Genomic DNA, 22,297 nt, shown 5'->3' with positions numbered 1-22,297 from the left:
CTTATAACTGTTATCTGTTGACATTTCCTTTGTGCTAAGTATCAGCAGATCCTTTATACATTTATTTAATTTTGAGGGTGGTATGAGTCTTTCCATGTTTGATTGAGAAAACTGAGTCTCAGAGAGGTTAAGTAACTCTTCCACAAGATTACACAAAAAAATAATGGTAAGGCTTACTAATTGAACCCAAGCTTACTGATTATCAAAGCTCTTTCCCAAATTCAAAGTAAGCTTCCTAATGAGTACTAATCAATGAAGGTTTTACTGGAATGATTTTAAAACCTTTATGTTGTATAATCATATATTATAATCACTATAGAACTTTAGTTTTCATTGTCACCATTTCTAGATCTATGGTACTTAAGAAAATGACACATGTTTAGAAGCATTTTCTCTGCTTTAATTTTTAGCTTGAATAAGTTTGAACTTACATGTATTAATTTTCCTTATTTTTCTTTTGTTGGATTATGTTTATAACAATAACCTGGGGACATCCAGGACTGTGAAAAAATTCCCTTCAAAAAATTGCTTTTGGCAGAGGGTAAATTGAACTGTGAGTTTAAGAATCACTTGTTTCTCTAATACTGTGTTTTGAGTCAAAACTATACAGATGTAGCGAGTGTTGCCTATGTTAGCTTGGAATTTTTACTGGGAAATGATGGCAAGATGGAAAGATACATACTTTTATGTCATTTTCTGTGTTAACGCTTTATACAAAGCTGCAGTTATTCAGAGCACATGCAGCTTGCACAGCTCTAGGACAGCATGTGAAGATAACTCATTATATATGTCTGTCTGCTTTTATAGGGTATGTTGTTAATCTAAAATAATTTATTTACTATTAGGTTCAAGCTGAATATAGATCATAATCTGACAGCATAGTTTATCGTGAAGTGGTCAACTAGAATATTCAAGGCATTATTGATTCTTGACATTCATCAAATGATTTTTGCTTTCACTTTCTGAGTTTCTTGGCATATGTTTCTGAATATTACTCAGCCATAAACAAGAATGAAATAATGCCATTTGCAGCAACATGGATGGACCTAGAGATTTATCATACTTAGTGAAGTAAGTCAGAGAAAGACAAATATCATATGATAAATAGCTTATATATGGAATCTAAAAAAAAAAAGATACAAATGAACTTATATACAAAACAGAAATAGACTCACAGACATAGAAAATGAACTTATGGTTACCAACGGGGAAAGGGAGGGGAGGGAGTTTGGGATTAACATATACACACTACTATATATGAAGTAGATAACCAACAAGGACCTACTGTATAACACAGAGAACTACAGTCAATATTTTTGTAATAACCTATAAAGGAAAAGAATCTGAAAAAGAATGTTACACATATAAATAATATAAAATTAATATAAAATCATAAATATATAAAATTATTAAATATATTAATAAAATTATATAAATATATTAAACATAATACAATATAGAATTAATATAATTTTATATTTCATTTTATATAACTATATTATATCTATAAATTACAATTATTTTATAATTATTATTAAATTATTTTTTATATTATAAAATAATTATAATTATAAATAATACAAAATATATAAGTATATATCTAAAACTGAATCACTTTGGTGTATACCTGAAACTAACACAACATTGTAAATCAGTTATACATGAATTAAAAATTTTTTAAAAACCCAAAAATACCCCCAAACTAGTCTTCCATGTGATTTTATTTTTCGTGGATTATAACTTGCTTAAGTATTTGTTCTCTTGCTGGACTTTTTTTTTTTTTTTTTTTTTTTTTTTTTTGGTTACGCAGGCCTCTCACCGCTGTGGCCTCTCCCGCCGCGGAGCACAGGCTCCGGATGCGCAGGCTTAGCGGCCATGGCCCACGGGCCCAGCCGCTCCGCGGCACGTGGGATCCTCCCGGACCGGGCACGAACCCGCGTCCCCTGCATCGGCAGGCGGACTCTCAACCACTGCGCCGCCAGGGAGGCCCTGGACTTTTTAAATATATAAAAATTGTCTCTCCTTTAAATTTTATTTTAAAGAAGTGTCTATCAAGAAGCCAGAACTGTAATTATTGTTCCCATAGTGTTATCATCTTCAAGGTGTTTGATCAGAGTATAATTCATATTTTTCCTGAACTTTAGAAAAACAGGGAAAATAAAAAATAAATATTGTATCTGTTTCCTTCTGCCCCAAACTCATTTTCCTTTAGATGGTTATACTCACTGCCTCAAGGAAAACCAGCTCCTTCACAAGTAGAGAGGTTTCCTAATCATGGCAATTCATTTTAAAAGAAATTCACATTGGGCTTGTCAGGATCAGGTAAAGAAAGAAAAAGCAAAATAGGACCTGGAACACTTGTATGTATTCTTAACATTTTCAGTGAGTGAACAGTATCTTTGCAAACAGATGGCCTCATAAAATCTACAGTTTCTCTCATTAGGGAAGTTGATACTTAGGACTCAGAAGTATCATGTTTGTAACTCTTTTAATTTAACCACTGTACAGAAATCATTCTGCAAAGAAAATTTTTTTGTTGATCACTTTAAATGTTGATCACAGACTTTTTATCTTTAGTTTAGTAATAATTTTACTGGCTTTAGCATTTGAGAATCCCGAGCCCATTCTTGATGCCTTCGATTACTTTTGATGATTTTGGGAAATTCTCAGGTTGTGTTTCCTGAGATATGGCTTCTATTTGATTCTCTCACTTCTCTCCTTATGAGACTACAGTTATATGTTTCTTAGGCTTTCCACTGGGTTCTATATGTATTTTTACTATTCTCATTCTTTTTTTCTCTTTGTGCATCAGTTTGGATATTTTCTACTGACCTGCCTTCCAGTTCAAGGATCCTGTGTTCTGTTGTGTTTAATCTACTATTACATTCATCTTTTTAATTCTTAATTTTAGTTATTATAATTTTTAGGTTTAGAATTTTTCTTATGGATCCCAGATCCCTGCTGAAATTCACCATTTTTTTATTTCTGTGCTTTTGGTTTGTTTTGTTTTGTTTTACTACAATTCAGGTGAATTTTTGTTTTTATTATCTCAGTCCCATCCCTGTCCAGATTACATGCTAATTTAACATTGTTTCAGATTCTAATTCCCTAGCATCCTTCCTCTTCTTAAGAGGAAACTAAAAGGAAGAAGGGATAAAGGCGAAATGAGAGTCTAGAAAAATCTTTTCCTATTTATCTTTTTACTTGCAGGATATAGGGTTTTGAGGAATGGGTGAATTAGGGATGTGTATATTCAATATTATGCTTTTGTTGTTAACAGTGTATCTTGGGCTTAATTGTTCCGTTTCTTTTGTGGACTCCATATCTAATGCTTGTTGTTGGGTTCAGTGTCTAAAGCGATTATGGTAATGGTTATTTTTCTATTCGTAAAATGTTTTACCCATTCTTAACTTTAGATTAGTTTATGTTAATTGAATGTGGTGGTGCATCAGTGTGCTTTCAGCATCTAAAAATGGCATTTAAAAAGCCCCTTAACTTTTTTTTCTTACCTATGACTTAAATTCAAACTGAAAGACTGTTGTATTGTTTCCCCTGATAAGCTCTCATGTAAAAAGTGCTTGTAATAAAGCTTGTATGTGACATCCTTTCATCTTTAAATCTGTTATTTTCTACAATGATTCATGTTCAAAACATTAATCCAAGGTTATAAAATACTGAAATACTGTTCGAATTTTATGATGAAAATTTTTGTAAATTTGGAATGCCTTTAAATGTATTCAAATTTTTTGTTTTATAAAGTTTGAAGAGTTAAAACCAATATGTGGATTTTAATAATAATAAATCTATGTTATTTGTTAAACTTACTCATTTTTTAGCCTCTTAATATCATTGTTTAATTTTTCTTTCAAATGTTACCATGTAGGAAAGCTTGTATTGAATGGTGCTCAGATTCAGTACTAGCCCTGGCTAAACCTAACTTTGATAACTATAAGATTGCTCTCCTTTCTATAAAAGATTCTAAATGTTCTATATAGTATGAGCATTCATGGTTATAAGTTAGAGCCACTGCTTCATTACTGATGGGGTAAATCAGTTATCTTAATCTAGTTTTATTTAGTTACGTTTATGCTGTCCAAGTTCTTGATTTAAACTGAAAGCAGATGTTATCCAGAGTTCTTGAATCAGTCTTTCAGGAACTATTCTGTGTTACTTATTTTGGAAAAGCAAATGAATGTGGAGTTTTCTTTCTCCCTGCTAGACTCTAAGGTCCTTGAGGAAGTAGGGACTGCCATCTTAATGTTTTAATTCCCATTTCCTAAAGCCATGTCTGGCCTGCTAGGCAGTGAATGTTTATTGAATAAATGAGTTGAATTGAATTGAATGAATTGTTGCACTTTCTAATAAAATTACCCCCCTTATTTTTCCTCTCATTCTTCTCTCACTGTACCACAATGATGTTTGCCTACTCTGAAACAAAACCTAGTAGCTATTTTTTTTTTACTTCTCAGCAAGTTCAGCTAATACATTCATACTTAGCAGTAAGACATCTAGCAGTCTTACTAATTCATTGGAGGAAGAAGGGAGAATGTACGTAACATAGCTAAGGATGGGTTCTGACATTATTTGAATATAGTTCCTATCAGGAAGCACTAGCAAGCAAAGCACAAGCACACATAGATTTAGATGTGGCATGGGCCCAGGATTTTTTCTTTTGATGGAAGTATGCCATTCACTTAAAGCTATTTAGTTATGTTACACAAATTCCTTTAGGTAGGTCACAAAAATTAGAACTTTATCATTATCTAGTAACGCTGTTAGGTTAATATTTTTTTTTTGGTGTATGTGTAACTCTCCAGTGCTAGGTAGTGTAACATTCCTATGGGGATTCACTCTACTCTCCTTGCTGACATATTTTCTGAGGAGTCATTCGATGTAATTCTTATCTTTGTGCCTCTGTAGTGAAGTGTTTTTGTCCTCTAGCTACTTTCAAGATTTTTTCTTTATCTTTGGTTTTCTATTGTTTGAATACGATATGCCTAGGTGTAGCTTTTTGGCATTTTTCCTACTTGACGTTCTCTGGGCTTCTTGGATCTTGCTGTCAGACATTAATTTGGGGAAATTCTCAGTCATTATGGCTTCAGATAGTTTTTCTGTTCTACCTGTCTTCTCCTTTTGGTGTTTCAGGTACACATATATTACATATTTTGTTGTTGTCCACAGTTCTTGGATTTTCTTTTCTGTTTCTTTTTACTTTTTTACTGTTTTCTTCAGTCTTTTTTTCTCTTTCCTTTTCTGTTTTGGATGTTTCTATTGACTCATACTTAAGTGGAGAGATTCTTTCCTCAGCCATGTCTAATCTGCTAATGAGTCCAATAAAGGCATTCTTTATTTCTGTTATAGTGTTGTAACAACCTTAGAATTCTTTTTGAGCCTTAGAATTTCCATTTCTCTGCTTATGTTGCCTCTTTCTTGTGTGTTGTCTACTTTGTCCACTAGAGCCCTTAGCATATTAGTCATAGTTTTAAAAAATTACTGGTGTGATAATTCCAGCATTCCTGCTGGTTCTCTGGTTCTGATGCTTGCTCACTTTCTTCCAGCTGTGTTTGTTTGCCTTTTAGTATGCCTTATAGTTTTTTCTTGATAGACATGATTTACTGGATAACAGGAACTGTGGCAAATAGGCCTTCAGAAATATAGTGGTAAGTGAGGACACAGTGAGGAGGTGTCAGTTACCAGCCAGGGGAAAAGAGTCCTCATCTGACCATGCTGGCCTCTTGATCTTACCAGCCTCCAGACTGTGAGAAATGAACTTCTGTTGTTTATAAACCACCTAGCCTGTGGTATTTTTTGTTATAGCAGCCTGAATGGATTAAGGTACCTGTGATCTCACATTTCTGAGGGATCTAAAAAGAATTGTTAATTTTTCAGTTTATAGAGCTTTTTACTTGTTATTAGGAGGAAGTAGAGCCTTCTAAGATTCTTATATACTGGACTGGAAAGCATATCAAAACTGCCCTTTTGTAATCTGTTTCCTATACTGTAGCCGCTGTAGTCCTCAAAAACATAAATCTGATCTTGTCATGTCTCTACTTGAAACTTCCCATCAACTTTAGGACAAAATCCAAACTTAGTAATTTGGATAATAAAGCCTTTGTCATCCAGCCTTGGTTTATCTTTCTCTGCTAATATTTTACATTTTTACGTTACTGCTATGCTGTGCTACTCTGAACTGTTTTCCATTTTCAGTGTTCTGTATTCTCTCTCTTCCCTATCTTTTTCTTTGCTGGTCTGGCCCCCACTCATCTTTCGGGTCGTAGGTTAGAAGCCATCACCTCTGGACAGCCCACCTTGACTCTCCCAAGACCTGTTCGTTTGACCTTCCTTTGCCCCTTGTAGTGTAGGATCACAACTAATTAGCAAAGTAGATACAATTAAAGGCCTTGGATGTAATCTGTTGGCATCCTTAAATGCTTATATGCTTGCAGTCATCATGAAGGAGCCCATAGAGCTTTTGCTAGCAATGTTCGTATCTAACATTTGGAAAAGTTACATTTTGAAGCGTTTTTGGAAAGATATATAATCTATTTATTCAAAATGTTTAATCTTAAGTAGACCCAGATCAGCAAATCCATGCACCAGCCAATTGGTTACTTGCAGGAATTAATGTTGACCAAGACAAATCTCAGTGGCTTCCCAGATGCTCCTTGCTTGGTCCCAAACTTTTTGACATTGGGAAGGACCATTTAATAAATTGACAGTGTAATTTATATGACAACCTGGAAGGACCAACCGTTTAATTAATTGACAGTATGATTTGTGTAACAACATCATGTATGTCTGATTAGTGTGAGTTAGAGGCTACTCTCCTTTGTGTCAAGTTTTTGAACTTGTAATGCACACTGAGATCTAAATTCTTTTATTTAGAGATCCTGATTACCTTATTATTAAATATATTATGTGATGATTATACTAAGGTGTACTTGCTGTCATGGGTGCTAAGACAAAGGTATGGGGTGTGTCTCTTCTATCCTCTTTCCCTCTTCTCCCCCCTCCCACTCTCAACTGTATCTGATTGAATTTATATGTTTAATATACTTACAATGCTGTTTCACTCTGTAATTGTCCACCTAGATGTTTATTATATATTTCCCAATTCTGAACAGAGCCTAGTAAATCCCAGCTAGTGCTAATGAGAATTATTATTGTGGGGCCTTGATTGTGTAATATCAGGGTTTTGTTCACTATTAAGACCTGTTGAGTTTACTTCTTAAAAATCGATATTCAGTAATTTTTTGTGATCAAGGAAATGAGATTAAATTAAGGTGTAGTTTGTTCAGGAGTAGCTTTGTAATTGACCTGGTGCATGAAAAAAAGGAACAAAATAAAATGGTTTTTTTCCCCCTATTTCTCTAGATATGGGTATTGTGATGACCCCCTACCTGCTGATGTGTTTTAAAAATATTCTTAATATTTTAAAATATCAAGATAGGTCAGAAATAGCCCGTTTGCTATAGGTTTGTAAAGAGTTTTCTGTCTCGCATAGGCTCTAAGGTTCATGTGAGAATGAGTCTGTATCTTATTCATTTTTTTATTCCCAATTCCTGTCAGTTTATTCGCCATATAAAATGTAAATATCGGGGGGCTTCCCTGGTGGCGCAGTGGTTGAGAGTCCGCCTGCCGATGCAGGGAACATGGGTTCATGCCCCGGTTTGGGAAGATCCCACATGCCGTGGAGCGGCTGGGCGCGTGAGCCATGGCCGCTGAGCCTGCGCGTCCGGAGCCTGTGCTCCTCAATGGGAGAGGCCACAACAGTGAGAGGCCCGCGTATCGCAAAAAAAAAAAAAAAAAAAAAAAGAAAGAATGTAAATATCGATTAAGTTAAATAATTACGTATTTGATGAACTTTTAAAAATAATCTTATTTCTTACTTCCCAGATCTTTTATATTTGACACTCTTAGCATTTCATTACTGGAGAGAAAATAATCACGGTTGTTGATGGAGGAAAAGAAATGATTTAATATAGTTAGTTCTTGGATCTAATTCAACAAGTAATGAATTCTGAAGCATGCATTTTATGTTTTGAAAAAGACATAATGTTTCTTGTTATAGAATATACGATCTTTTTAAAATAGTAGAGTATTTGGGGATAGATAAAGAGATTTTTAAAACTGTATTTTTAAAAATCAGTTCATCAGGTGCTGGGAATGTAGCCGATCGTGTTTTGGCTCAGCTCTTGACAGAAATGGATGGCATTGAACAGTTAAAGGATGTGACAATCCTGGCAGCTACTAACCGTCCAGATAGGATAGACAAGGTAAGAAAGAAGCCAGTCTGGGCATTTTAAAATCAAGAACTGGATCGTTTGATTATGTTGGGGATTTTTGGGTTTTGGGTTTTTTTTCTGTCAAATTACTTTCTAATCAGTTTGTCATTTAGAGGATACTGAAAGATTAAACTAAAGGAAATGAAGAGAACTGAGAAAAGAATTTGTTTATGTTTTTATTACTTATGTTTGGTATTAATGAAACTATTTTGTAACCCCTTGAGTTTTCCCTCCCCCATTGTTGCATTAAATTCTTAGTGTATTTCCCTAGAGTATTTAAGTTCTGAAATTCTTTTTGTGTTTCATCTTATTTTGAGAACTTTTTAACATTTTCATTCATTTTAAGGTAAGCTTCCGGCTATTTACTACTAGTTAGACTCAAGTTATTTTCAACAACTTTCTAGAAGTCCTGGCCTCTCAGTTGCTTTCAGAGTAATTAGAATAAAAATGACAGTGGATTTTATTTCTCTTAAGAAGTTACTTAGGCTTAAATTAAGCTACATAGGTGCAAAATTAACACTTTCAAGCTATTGCTACCACTACTTTTCCCCAAGTCATATTTTAATAAATGAGTTCACTTAACTTTTAAGTGCCTAATTTATACTTAATGATCTAAACTGAGAGTAAAAATTTACTCCCAGGGCGTGAACCAGTTTCTCTTTTTTTTGTTGCTGTTATTGCCTCATGTCCATGACCTTATGAGCTCCTCCCTCCCTGTGCACATATATACAAACTTTCGGTTTTAACAATGGGATTTTGAAAGAAATCATCTTTTTGAAGATATGAAAAGAGGTTTTATGTGGGAAGGTATTTTGCTGTGTGATAAAGTCCCTTGGTCAAATGCAGGTAAGAAAGCTTTGAACCTTAATAAGTTAAATTGTGCCCTTTCTGCTGCAGTGTTTTACAAGAAGCTAGGTAAGTTATGAGCATTTGTAGGATCTGGGTTGGTGCCCAGACATCTCTGATGTCTATAAAAAAGATAGAATTGTGTCTTGACAAGAATTACAGAAAGTGCTGAAAGAGACCTTAAAGATTACCTAATCCCACCTTTTGGTTTCAGTGAATCCAAGAATCATCTTTATCCAGGTAAATATACATTGTATTTTTATGACATTTGTCTCCTGGTTACCCCATGGCTAATGAGCTCTAAAATTTCTTAGGTTTTTTTTCTCTACAGTGTCTAATCTAATAGTGGCCTTCTTTGGTTTGTTAATATTGTATGTCTTTGATGTTAGACACATGTCTTGAAGTAGGACTTTGGGCTTATAGTAAACCTTTTGGGTTCTTCTAAATCAAGCTGTATGATTTAGCTTGTTTAGTGCTTATATTAATTTTGTCTTGCTGTGTAACAGATTACCTCGAATTTAACAGCTTCACACAATACTCGTTTATTAGTGTTTCTGTACGTAGGTCAAAATCTGGGCGTGGCATGATGGAGTTGTCTGCTCAGGGACTCAACAAGGTGTTGGCTGACCGTTATCAGGAGCTGCTATTCCTCTTCTAAGCTCACGTGATTGTGGCAGAATTCACTTCTTGTGACTATAGACCTAAGGACTGAATTTTCTTACTAGATGTCAGCTGGGGGCCACTCTCAGCTCCTAGAGACCCACATACGTGGTCCCTTCCATCTTCAAAGACAGCGATGGAGAATCTCCATCATATTTTATCCATCTTACGCTTTAAATTTCTATTGCTAGGAAAAGCCTAGTCTCTTTTGAAGTCTCACCTGATCAAGTTAGGCCCACCAAGGAAAATCTCTCTACTTTCAAGTCCGCTGGTTCAGGATCTTCATTACATTTTCAAAAGCCCTTCCCAATAGCACCTAGTCCAACATTTGATGGAATAACTGGGAGAAGGTGTGTGTCTAGCAGAGGACCAGAATCTTGTGGCTGAGCAAAATTCTTTCTACCACAGTGCTCTTCAGCTTCTTCCCCAACCCCTATGTGCGTTCTCTTCTGGGCACTAAGAACAACTTCCAACTTTCACAGAGACCAACTTATCTTTGCCAGTCATTTGATTGGCTACAAAGCTTCTCCTTTGAAATGTCCTTTTCTGTGGATTCTATCTTTTCTCAGATGGAGCATTTCTCCACCTTGCCTTGTCCAGATATATCTTTCTTCAAGTTATACATATACTCTCTCTTAAAATAGAAAAGGATAAATGAATTTAAACGTCTTTATCTTAAGGATACATTTTTCATGTTCTTTATCTGTATGACACATAGTAAGCCTATTATTTAATACAGTAGAATTGTTGACTTACCTCTTTTGCTTACTTTTCCCTCTGTAAGAACTAGATTGAACCCCAACTGTTGTATTTTGCAGTGAGGTGAAATTTGTCCTAGGTTTTACCTATACCTGATACAAAAGACCCCAAGAAATTTTTAATATAAACCTAGAGATAATAAGTTATCTTGGGCCACTCTAAGGTTTTGGACTTTTTTCAGCCTCATCTTAGGATACGTCAAAACCCCAAAGATAATGGTAGATGACTTCCATTCTTCCTGGGATACTTTAGTCTGTGGATATCTTGGCTCTCTTGGAGAAAATGATTAACTGGATTTTGGGCAGAACTTGTCTCCGAAGGCGGGAGATTGAAGGGATGGAAGTGGTTCTTTTTTACATTTCTTTGTGCATTGTTTTAAATAGGTTTCTTACTTGCTAATAATATTTGCCTTAGAAGGCAGATGCTGTGTTTTATTATGTCAACTCATAAATGACAGTCTCCAATATCACAGTTTGAGAAATTAAAGTTTGGAAAATATCTTGCCAAAATTCTAGTCGTATTTTTGATCCTTTATAACATGTTACCTTTAATACCTTGTTTCTCAAACCACCTAATTGTCCAAAATAAGTGTTTTAAGTACCAATATTATTACACACTGGTAACATCTTTTGACTGATTAACCTTTGCTTCAGGAGGCTTCAGAGAGAAGTGCAAACATATACAAACACACACATATATATGTGTATTTATATATATGCTTGTATGCTTGTGTATATGCATGCATCATATATATACACACATGTTCATATATATACACACATGTACATACATTGATTAGTTTTAAAAATTAGGAATCCAACTTTTTTTTAACCAGCTAATCTTGGATGAGCACACTTAAATTAAGATATTGAAAGTGTTTGTAATTAGATACAAAGACTCAATTTTCTAGGTCGGGATCTAAAGACCTTTTTAATTTACTATTCAAATTTTTCAAAATTTATAGTGTTTAATTTGTAATAGATGAAACAATATAATTATGACTGGCAGTAAAACATAAAATTGGTAAATGGAAAAAGTATTTTTAAGTGGTAAAGCAGTGCCTTCAAGATCATCAGATGATATGCTATGCTTTCAAGTACAACTTTGAATTTAGTACATTGAACCATGGTCTAAATTCTGCATATGTCTGTAATGGTACAAAAAAACACTACTTTAAATAATCAGTGATTTTTGTAAAAAATATTTTAATCGTTTTCTATTTCAGGTAGAATTCCATATTCATATGTAGTGTGAATTTTTTGTTAACTGTACTTCTGTTATTACTCAGATGGTATAAACTATATCAGAAGTATATTTTCTAGATTTTTTTCTCTGAACTGTTACACAGCATTATTTGTGTATTGTTTAATAGCACTATAAAAAAAGTTTCAGCACATTTGTGATTAGAACATGGTGTTCAAACTGTGCGCTGAATGTGCCGTTAGAAACAAAGCACTCTTAAGAGATGATTTTTTTTTTAAAAAAAAACTTCCTTTTATGAAATGAATAGACATAGTTTTCACCACCTGTCTTGTCTGGAGGAAATGGTAGTAGGAAGAGAATAGGCAACAGGAGAATTAAAGTAAATTTCCTGTGCTGATACTGAAAAGTAGAGATTTTGTTTTTGGCTTAAAACTGGAAAGAAAAAGGACTGTTCTAGTGTGAAAGAAATAATGCATTTAGTCTAACTTTGGCTACATTTAATTCAGGTGTTTGGCCTTGTAAATTAGCTAGCTTACTTTACAGTCCTTTTGCCTATTAACCCACAACCTCTATGTCATGATGACCTTAAGTTAGTATATTGGAACGGAGAGAATTCTTGGACTGTCAGAGGAGTGAAATTGATATCATTATGTGACCCATATGTTGCACATTTTTCGTGTCTTTTTTGGACAATATTTCAGTTTCATATAGTCTGGGGAAACTAAAGCTGGAGCTTCCTGGGGCTTCAGCAAGGGAAGTGAGACACATAGCTCAAGAATCACATTATCCTACTTCCTGCTATGTCATATTTACATGTCAAACACAATAGCTGTAATGTAGCACACTAGGCTGAGTAAAGTGATTGCTTGGGGTCTCCAGTGGTATCCTGAAGTCTCCATAGACCTTTTACCCCCCTACCCTCCTCCTTCAGCTTATAGATAAGTGAAGAGAAGTTGCATCCTTAAGAGTCCATTTTGCATAAGAATGACAGGATATGAAGGACAGGTGAAGATTAATGAGATTGTGATGTCAAGTAGTTACATTGTCTTTAGGTTGATGATGGACTGGATTTCCACAGCATCAGGAGACTTTAGAGCAGCAAACAACTAAATTATTTTTGATGCCCAAATAATAGTTAAAAGCCTGAACTCTAGGAGTTTATATTATTTTTTGTTAGGCTATTGCTTACATAGCCCCTTTTAGAAGAGTATAGTGTTCAATCCATGGTATTTCATGTATTTGTGTTGAATATTAAGGAAGAAATGATCATGTCGTCTTATCCTAGTGTTAAACAAGCTTCGAAATTGTTTAATTTTATGAATATTTTAAAATTGAGTCCCTTTGATTACTTTTAGTACTGATGCTTGGTATATAATAGGCTCTCAATAATGATTACTATTGTAATTATTATCTCTAGCCTGAAACCTGGTTTTCTTATAATAATAAATTTGTAAAATTTTAAAAATTCTGCTCTGAGACATCCATGGAACAGATTGCTCGATTTTTTGTAAGTTTTGTAGAGGTCTTGAGTAATTCAGTGTTCAGAATTATTTTCTAACTTAGTATGTTTAACTCATGGAAGTTATAAACTGGCATTAATTTTCCTTCCAGTTTTTCTGGGAGATGGGTTGATGTGTTAAATATGACAGTATTTTTATTTCTTAAATACTATAAATTAAAAGTTGATTTTGATTGCTTTGTAACATGGAAAAAATTAGCATGTTTAGAAATGTCAGCAAATGAGAAGCTAAATATATGTAGCTTCCAATTTTAAATGAATTGTGTTCCAAAAATATCTTCAGACAGGTTAAAAATATGTTTGTGAATGGTTTTCCTCCCCACCCTTCCTAGTTATAAATTAAAAGTCCCATTCATCTATTATTGCTGTTCTCAGCTAAGTCAGTACTAAAAAACAAGCTGCTTGATCTAAGAAACATTAAAAGTTTAAATGAATCATAATTCTTTACTTTCCTGTAAGTATTTAAGGAAGGGATGCTTATTGATCTTTTATATTTATCAAAATGATGTGGAGAGTCTTAGGGTGTTAGAAGGTGAGCCACAGTGTGGTCAGACTTGGGCTACTGCTTCCAAGGTCATCTTCCAATTTCAGCTTTACCATCATTTTACAGGACTGTTAGAAGTAGTTTTATTATTGTTGCTGAGTGTTTATGTGTTTCTTTTTTGTTTTTTAAAACGCCAAGTGTTTTCACCATATCTATTATGGTAGCAGCTGTAAGGGTTTCAGCTTCGGGAATGGGGTATTGGAATTTTTGGTCAGAGGTTGTATGCATATGTGGGTCATATTTCATTTAGAAGTTAAGATAAAGACTGTCTGTCCCAGAGGTCAGCAAACTGTGGCCTGTGAGCCAAATCTGACCCATAAACTGTTTTTCTACGTCCCATGAGCTAAGAATGGTTTTTACATACTTAAATGGTTGGACAGAAAAGATGATTTAGTGACATGTGAAAATGATGTGAAATTCAAATTTCGGGCCTCATAAATAAAGATTTATTGGTATATAGTTACACTAATTTTTGATGTATTGTCTGTGACTGCATTTGTACTACTGTAATAGAGTAGTTACAGTAGAGACCTATGGCCTATAAAGCCTAAATTATTTACCATTTAGACCTTTACAGAAAAAGCTTACTGACCATTGATCTATCCTTGTAAGCTTTTAGCAGTTTCCTAAAGTCTCTTAATTTCTGTTGTTCACACATGAACCACAAAATTTTTCTAAAGATTGTTTAAATATATGTATTGCATAAATTTTCTGAAGATAAATTATATATAAGTCAATAATATCATGCTGAGCTTAAAATAAACCAATAGTAGTAGGAAGGCTGTATTAACTTCTTGTTCTTTAAAATACCTTCAATCTCTTCTTGAACACTTTTTAATACTTAATCTTTTAAAATACATTTTCTTGGACTAAATAATTATTTTTCCAACTGAATGACTTACCAAAATCCATAAATATAGAAATGAAGTTTTTTATTATATGAAAAAATAGCAAATATTTATTCATGGCACCTCAGTCTTATAGTTGCATTGGTTTTTTTGCTTTTTATAATTGTGAGTTGAATGCTCTCTGTAGTGTTTTTTATCATTGAGATTTTCAGGCTAGATATTTAAATTTTGAGGAGTTAAGAGTCTATGTTTATGCATTTGATAGTAAATAATATTTGATTATGTCACCGTGCAAATAGGAGTATGTTTAATCTTCTTTTAGAGAAAGAGTAATAACATAATAAAGTACATATTGTCCTTGATACACAAATTCTAAAAGAAATTAATTTTTTCAAGATTGGAGAGAACTTGGAAGGTGTGATAGTCTAGTTATCCTTCTGATGCATTGACCCTGTTATAAAATTTCTACCCCTCATTTCTCCATCCTTTGCTTACTCACCTATACTGATGGGGAACCTGTTAACTCATGAAATAGACCACTTCATCTTTGTCTCAGACTATTAGAAAGCTCTTTAGTCTACTGAACAAGCAGCTGTTTTTCTGCCTAAAGCTTCTACACACCAGCCTGATTCAACTCCAAAATGCTATAAAGAACAGTTTTTAATACCTCTTCTATGTGGTTCTTTATTTTTGAAAACTGTATTGTGTGTCTTATCTTTACATTCCATCTCACGAACCAATCATTCCTCCTCCGGGTTTGGCATCTTGTTTTATTTCATATGATACCCTTATTCCATCTTCAGCGTTCTTACCCTTCCCCCCCCCCCTTGAAATGTTGTCCATTTGTTCCTTTCTTTCTGAAATTGTGGTATCCACAAATGTATATACTATAATTAGTTTTTAGTGTGATCAGTGCAGAGCTGACTGAGACACTTAAGGCATTTAATCTGAATACTGTGCTTCAGCTAATGCATTCCAGGACTGTGTTAGTTTATTAGCCAGGTCAATCACACTGTGGACTGCTATTGAATTTAAAGTCATCAGGAGCAAAAGAAAAACAAAACTAAAATGTCCAGGTCTTTCCTTAGAGTCTTCTGCTAAGTAGTAGCTTCACTGCCTTGGGCTTATGCTAGTAATTTCATTTAAGCCTTAGAAGTTGAACTGTGGAACCCCCTGGCTCATGCCTGCTCCAGCTCCAGCCTTCCAGCCACGGTGGCCCCAACGTGTTATACCCCAGAATTCCCCTAGCCTGCACCCACTCCAGCTCCAGCTGGCCTGCCAAAGATGCATAGCACATTCAATCTACACAGGGGATGCTTCTACACAAGGTGATACCTTCAAGACCAGGAGAGGTAGCTATTTCACCTAATTCATAGAAACAAACAGAAAGTCAAAGCAAAATGAGGAGACAGGAATATATTCTAAAAGAAAGAAAATGATACAACCCTGGGCAGGGTGGGGGAGGAGGGCTAATGAAAGGAAGATAAGTCATTTACCTGATAAAGAGTTAAAAGTAATGGTCATGGGCTTCCCTGGTGGCGCAGCGGTTGAGAGTCCGCCTGCCGATGCAGGGGACATGGGTTCGTGCCCCGGTCCGGGAGGATCCCACGTGCCGCGGAGCGGCTGGGCCCGTGAGCCATGGCGGCTGGGCCTGCGCGTCCGGAGCCTGTGCTCCGCAGCGGGGGAGGCCGCAGCAGTGAGAGGCCCGCGTACCGAAAAAAAAAAAAAAAAGAAAAAAAAAAAAAGTAATGGTCATAAAGATGCTTACTAACTTGGGACAAGAATGGAGGAACACAGTGAAAACTTCAACAAAGAGTTAGAAAATATAAGAAAGAGCCAACCAGAGCTGAAGAATACAGTAATTGAAATGAAAAATACACTAGAGGGATCAACAACAGATTAGATAATACAGAAGAACAGATCAGTTATCTGAAATACAGAATAGTGGAAATCATCCAATCAGAACAGTAAAAAGGAAAAAGGATTTTTTAAAATGAGGATACTTTGAGAGACCTCTGGAACAACATCAAGCATACTAACATTTGCATTATAGGGTAAGAAGACATGATCATTTCTTCCTTAATAGTCAACACAAATGCATGAAATACCATGAATTGAGCACTGTACTCTTCTAACAAGCAATAGCCTAACAAAGAATTATGTAAACTCCTAGAGTTCGGGCTTTTAACTGTTATTTGGGTATCAAAAATAATTTAGTTGTTTGCTGCTCTAAAGTCTCCTGATGCTGTGGAAATCCAGGCCATCATCCATCTAAAGATGAACAGTTTCCTAACCTGGGAAAGGAAACAGATGTTCAGGTCCAGGAAGCACAGAGTCCCGAACAAGTTGAATCCAAAGAGATCTATACCAAGATACATCATAACTAAAATGGCAAAGGTTAATGATAATGAACATTTTAAAGGCAGCAAGAGAAAAACAACTACAGTTGACCTTTGAACAATGCAGGTTTTAGCTGCAAGGGTCCACTTACACGCAGATATTTTCTAATAGTAAATACAACAGAATTATATGGTCTGTCCTTGGTCGAATCCATGGATGTGGAGGAACCATGCATACTGAGGGCTGAGTATAAGTTATACACAAATTAACCCCCATGATGTTCAAGAGTCAATATATAGTCATAAGACCATCAGCTGATTTTTCAGCAGGCACTTTGCAGGCCAGAAGGGAGTGGTGTGATATGTTAAAAGTGCTGAGAGGAAAAAACTTAGAACCCAAGAATACTGTACCCAGCAAAGTTACCATTTACAAATGAAGGAGAAATAAAGAGCTTTGCAGACAAGCAGAAACTCAAGGAGTTAATCACCACTAAAATGGCCTTACAAGAAATGCTAAAGGGGCTTCTTCAAGCAGAAAACAAAAGGTCATAACTAGAAATAAGAAAATATATGAAAGAAAAAAATCTCACTGGTAAAGGCAAGCATATGCCAAATGCAGTGTGTCAGCCACTTTAAAAGCTAGTATGAAGGTTAAAAGAAAAAAGTAGTAAATTCAACTATAACTATAGTGAGTAGTTATCAGATACACAAAATTAAAAGCTGCGGATATGACATCAGAAACATAAAACATGGTGGGGGGAGTTAAAATGTAGTGCTTTTAGGATGAATTTGACTTACGTGACTATCAGCTTCAAACAAACAGCTGTATAAATAGGCTGTTATAAATGAACCTCATGGTAACCACAAATCAGAACCCTACAGTAGATACATAAAAAATAAAGAGAAAGGAAATCAAACATTATCACACCACAAGGCAAGAGACCAAGAGAAGACAGATACAGAGAAGAACTACAAAAACAACTAGAAAACAATTAAAATGTCAGTAAGTACATACAATCACTTTAATGTAAATGGGCTAAACACTCCAATCAAAACACATACGGTGGCTGAATTAAAAAAAAAAAATGATGCCACCCCTATGCTGCCTACAAGAGACTCACTTCAGATCTAACGACACACACAGACTGAAATTATAAGGATAGAAGAAGGTATTCCATGCAAATGGAAACAGAGAGAAAGCTGGGGTAGCAATAGATGTATCAGACAAAATAGACTTTAAAACAAAGATCCTAACAAAGGACAAAGATGGGCATTACAAAGTGAAAAAAGGGTCAATCTAAGAAGAAGATACATTTGTAAATATTTAGGTACCCACCATAGGAGCATCTAAATATGTAAAGGAAATATTACTAGACATAAAGGGAGAAATTGATGGTAATACAATAACAGTAGGGGTCTTTAATACCCCACTTACATCAACAGATAGATCATCCAGGCAGAAAAATCAATAAGGACACAGTGGCCTTAAATGGCACATTAAAAAATATTAAATTAATCGACATATACACAACATTCCATCAAAAACATCAGAATACACATTCAAGTGTGCATGGAACATTCACCAGAATAGATCACATGTTAGACCACGAAACAAGTCTTAATAAATTTAAGGAAGGGGACCTTCAAGATGGTGGAAGAGTAAGACACGGAGATCAACTTCGTCCCCACAAATACATCAGAAATACATCTACATGTGGAACAACTTCTACAGAACACCTACTGAGCGATGGCAGAAGACCTCACACTTCCCAAAAGGCAAGAAAATCCCCACGTACCTGGGTAGGGCAAAAGAAGAAAAACAGAGACAAAAGAATAGGGATGGGACCTGCACCTCTCGGAGGGAGCTATGAAGGAGGAAAAGCTTCCACACACTAGGAAGCCCCTTCACTGGTGGAGATGGGGGGTGGGTGGGAGGAAGTTTTGGAGCCACAGAGGAGAGCGCAGCAACAGGGGTGCAGAGGGCAAAGCAGAAAGATTCTCTCACAGAGGATCGGTGCTGACCAGCACTCACCAGCCTGAGAGGCTTGTCTGCTCACCTGCTGGGGCAGGTGTGGGCTGGCAGCTGAGGCTCGGGCTTTGGAGGTCAGACCCCAGGGAGAGAACTGGGGTTGGCTGCATGAAGACAGCCTGAAGGGGGCTAGCACCACAGCTAGCCGGGAGGGAGTCCAGGAAAAACTCTGGACCTGCCGAAGAGTCAAGAGACCATTGTTTCGGGGTGTGTGAGGAGATGAGATTCCTTCCCTGTGTGCCCACAGAAGGCAGAGCACCACCTAAGCAAGCTCCAGAGATGGGCACGAGCTGCAGCTATCAGCTCAGACCCCAGAGACGGGCATAGAATGCTAAAGACTGCTGCTACCAAGCATCCTGTGTGCAAGCACAGGTCATTACCCACACACCCCCGCCCCCCACCCCCGGGAGCCTGTGCAGCACGCCACTGCCAGGGTCCCGAGATCCAGGGACAACTTCCCTGGGAGAGCACAGGCATGCCTCAGGCTGTTGCAGTGTCATGCCGGCCTCTGCTGCTGCAGGCCCGCCCCACATCCCAATTATGATTACCATACCCCTCCTTCTCCCCGGCCTGAGAGAGCAAGAGAGCCCTAATCAGCTGCTGCTTTAACCCCTTCCTGTCTGGGCGGAACCACATGCCTGAGGGCGACCTACATGCAGAGGCGGGGCCAAATCCAAAGCTGAACCCCAGGAGCTGTGTGAACAAAGAAGGGAAAGGGAAATATTTCCGTGCTGCCTCAGGAGCAGCAGATTAAATCCTTACAGTCAACTTGATAAACCCTGCATCTGTGGATACTTGAATAGACAACCAATGTTCCCAAAATGGAGGCAGTGGACTTTGGGAGCAACTGTAGACTTGGGGTTTGCTGTCTGCGACTGATTTGTTTCTGATTTTTTGTTTATCTTAGTTTAGTTTTTAGTGCTTGATACCATTGGTGGATATGTTTATTGGTTTGGTGGTTCTCTTTCTTTCTTTCTTTCTTTCTTTCTTTCTTTCTTTCTTTCTTTCTTTCTTTCTTTCGTTCTTCTTTCTTCCTTCCTTCCTTCCTTTCTTCCTTCCTTCTTTCTGTCTTTATAAAATTTTATTAATTTTATTAATTTATTTATTTTAACTTAAAAATTTTTTTTTTCTTCCTTTTTGTTCTTCTGAGCTGTGTGGCTGACAGGGTCCTGGTGCTCCGTCCGGGTGTCAGACCTAAGCGTCTGAGCTGGGAGAGCCAAGTTCAGGCCACTGGTCCACCAGATACCTCCCAGCTCCACATAATGCCAAACAGCGAAAGCTCTCCCAGAGATCTCCATCTCAACGCTAAGACCCAACTCCACCCAATGTCCAGCAAGCTCCACTGCTGGACGCGCCATGCCAAACAACTAGCAAGACAGGAACACAACCCCACCCATTAGCAGAGAGGTTGCCTGAAATCGTACTAAGTTCACAGACACCCCAAACACACCACTGGACACGGCCCTGCCCACCAGAAAGACAAGATCTGGTCCCACCCACCAGAACACATGCACCAGTCCCCTCCATCAGGAAGCCTACACACGCCCCTGAACCAATCTCACCCACTGAGACCAAAAACAGACAGGAACTATGAACATGTGGCCTGCAAAAAGGAGACCCCAACACAGCAAGTTAAACAAAACGAGAAGACAGAAATACGCAGCAGATGAAGGAGCAAGGTAAAAACCCACCAGAACAAATAAATGAAGAGGAAATAGGCAGTCTACCTGAAAAGGAATTCAGAGTAATGATAGTAAATATGATCCAAAATCTTGGAAATAGAATGGAGAAAATACAAGAAATGCTTAACAAGGACCTAGAAGCACTAAAGAGCAAACAAACAAACAATGCTGAATGACACAATAAATGAAATTTAAAATTCTCTAGAAGGATTCAATAGCAGAATAACTGAGGCAGAAGAATGGATAACTGACCTGGAAGATAAAATAGTGGAAGTAACTGCCACAGAGCAGAATAAAGAAAAAAGAATGGAAAGGCTTGAGGACAGTCTCAGAGACCTCTGGGACAACATTAAACACACCAACATTCGAATAGTAGGGGCCCCAGGAGAAGAAGAGAAAAAGAAAGGGATTGAGAAAATATTTGAAGAGATTGTAGTTGAAAACTTCCCTAACATGGAAAAGGAAATAGTCAATCAAGTCTAGGAAGCACAGAGAATCCCATACAGGGTAAATCCAAGGAGAAACATGCCAAAACACATATTATTCAAACTACCAAAAATTAAAGACAAAGAAAAAATATTAAAAGCAGCAAGGGAAAGGCAACAAATAACATACAAGGCAATCCCCATAAGGTTAACAGCTGATCTTTCAGCAGAAACTCTCTGCAAGCCAGAAGGGAGTGGTAGGACATATTTAAACTGATGAAAGGGAATAACGTACAACCAAGATTACTCTACCCAGCAAGGATCTCATTCAGATTTGACAGAGAAATTAAAATGTTTACAGACAAGCAAAAGTTAAGAGAATTCAGCACCACCAAACCAGCTTTACAACAAATGCTAAAAGACCTTCTGTAGGTGAGAAACACAAGAGAAGGAAAAGACCTACAAAAACAAACCCAAAAAGGTTAAGAAAATGGTAATAGGAACATACATATTGATAACTGTCTTAAATGTAAATGGATTAAATGCTCCAACCAAAAGACATAGATTGGCTGAATGGATACTAAAGCAAGACCCTTATATATGCTGTCTACAAGAGACCCACTTCAGACCTAGGGACACATACACACTGAAAGGGGATGGAAAAAGATATTCCATGCAAACGGACATCAAAAGAAAGCTGGAGTACCAATCCTCATATCAGACAAAATAGACTTTAAAATAAAGGCTATTACAAGAGACAAAGAAGGGCACTACATAATGATCAAGGGATCAATCCAAGAGGAAGATATAACACTTGTAAATATTTATGCACCCAACATAGGAACACCTCAATACATAAGGCAGATGCTAACAGCTGTAAAAGTGGAAATCGACAGTAATAATAGTATGGGACTTTAGCACCCAACTTTCACCAATGGACAGATCATCCAAAATGAAAATGAATAAGGAAACACAAGCTGTAATGACACACTAGACAAGCTGGACTTAATTGACATTTATAGGACATTCCATCCAAAAACAACAGAATACACTTTCTTCTCAAGTGCTCATAAAACATTCTCCAGGATAGATCATATCTTGGGTCAGAAATCAAGCCTCAGTAAATTTAAGAAAATTGAATTCGTATCAAGTATCTTT

General features: G+C 36.5%; 1 protein-coding gene across 7 annotated transcripts in view; it reads left to right on the top strand.

The window, feature by feature from the left end:
- Nucleotides 1-22,297, top strand: part of AFG2A (AFG2 AAA ATPase homolog A) — a 356,296-nt gene that overhangs the window by 116,965 nt on the left and 217,034 nt on the right. For 5 of the 7 annotated variants that reach the window (XR_012331875.1, XM_033856703.2, XM_073804852.1 and 2 more), the window contains exon 14: nt 8,150-8,276. The exons of the other annotated variants lie outside the window; for them this stretch is intronic. Coding sequence is in view for 4 of the 5 variants with exons in the window: in XM_033856703.2 (XP_033712594.1) it covers nt 8,150-8,276 (127 nt within the window). In the remaining variant the exon portion in view is untranslated. The remainder of the gene's footprint in view (nt 1-8,149; nt 8,277-22,297) is intronic. 7 annotated transcript variants of the gene reach the window in all.

Source organism: Tursiops truncatus, chromosome 5 (genome assembly GCF_011762595.2).
Source record: "Tursiops truncatus isolate mTurTru1 chromosome 5, mTurTru1.mat.Y, whole genome shotgun sequence".
Taxonomy (NCBI): Eukaryota; Metazoa; Chordata; class Mammalia; order Artiodactyla; family Delphinidae; genus Tursiops; species Tursiops truncatus.
The sequence above is the reverse complement of the archived record's forward strand: the minus strand, read 5'-3'. Positions and strand labels throughout refer to the sequence as shown.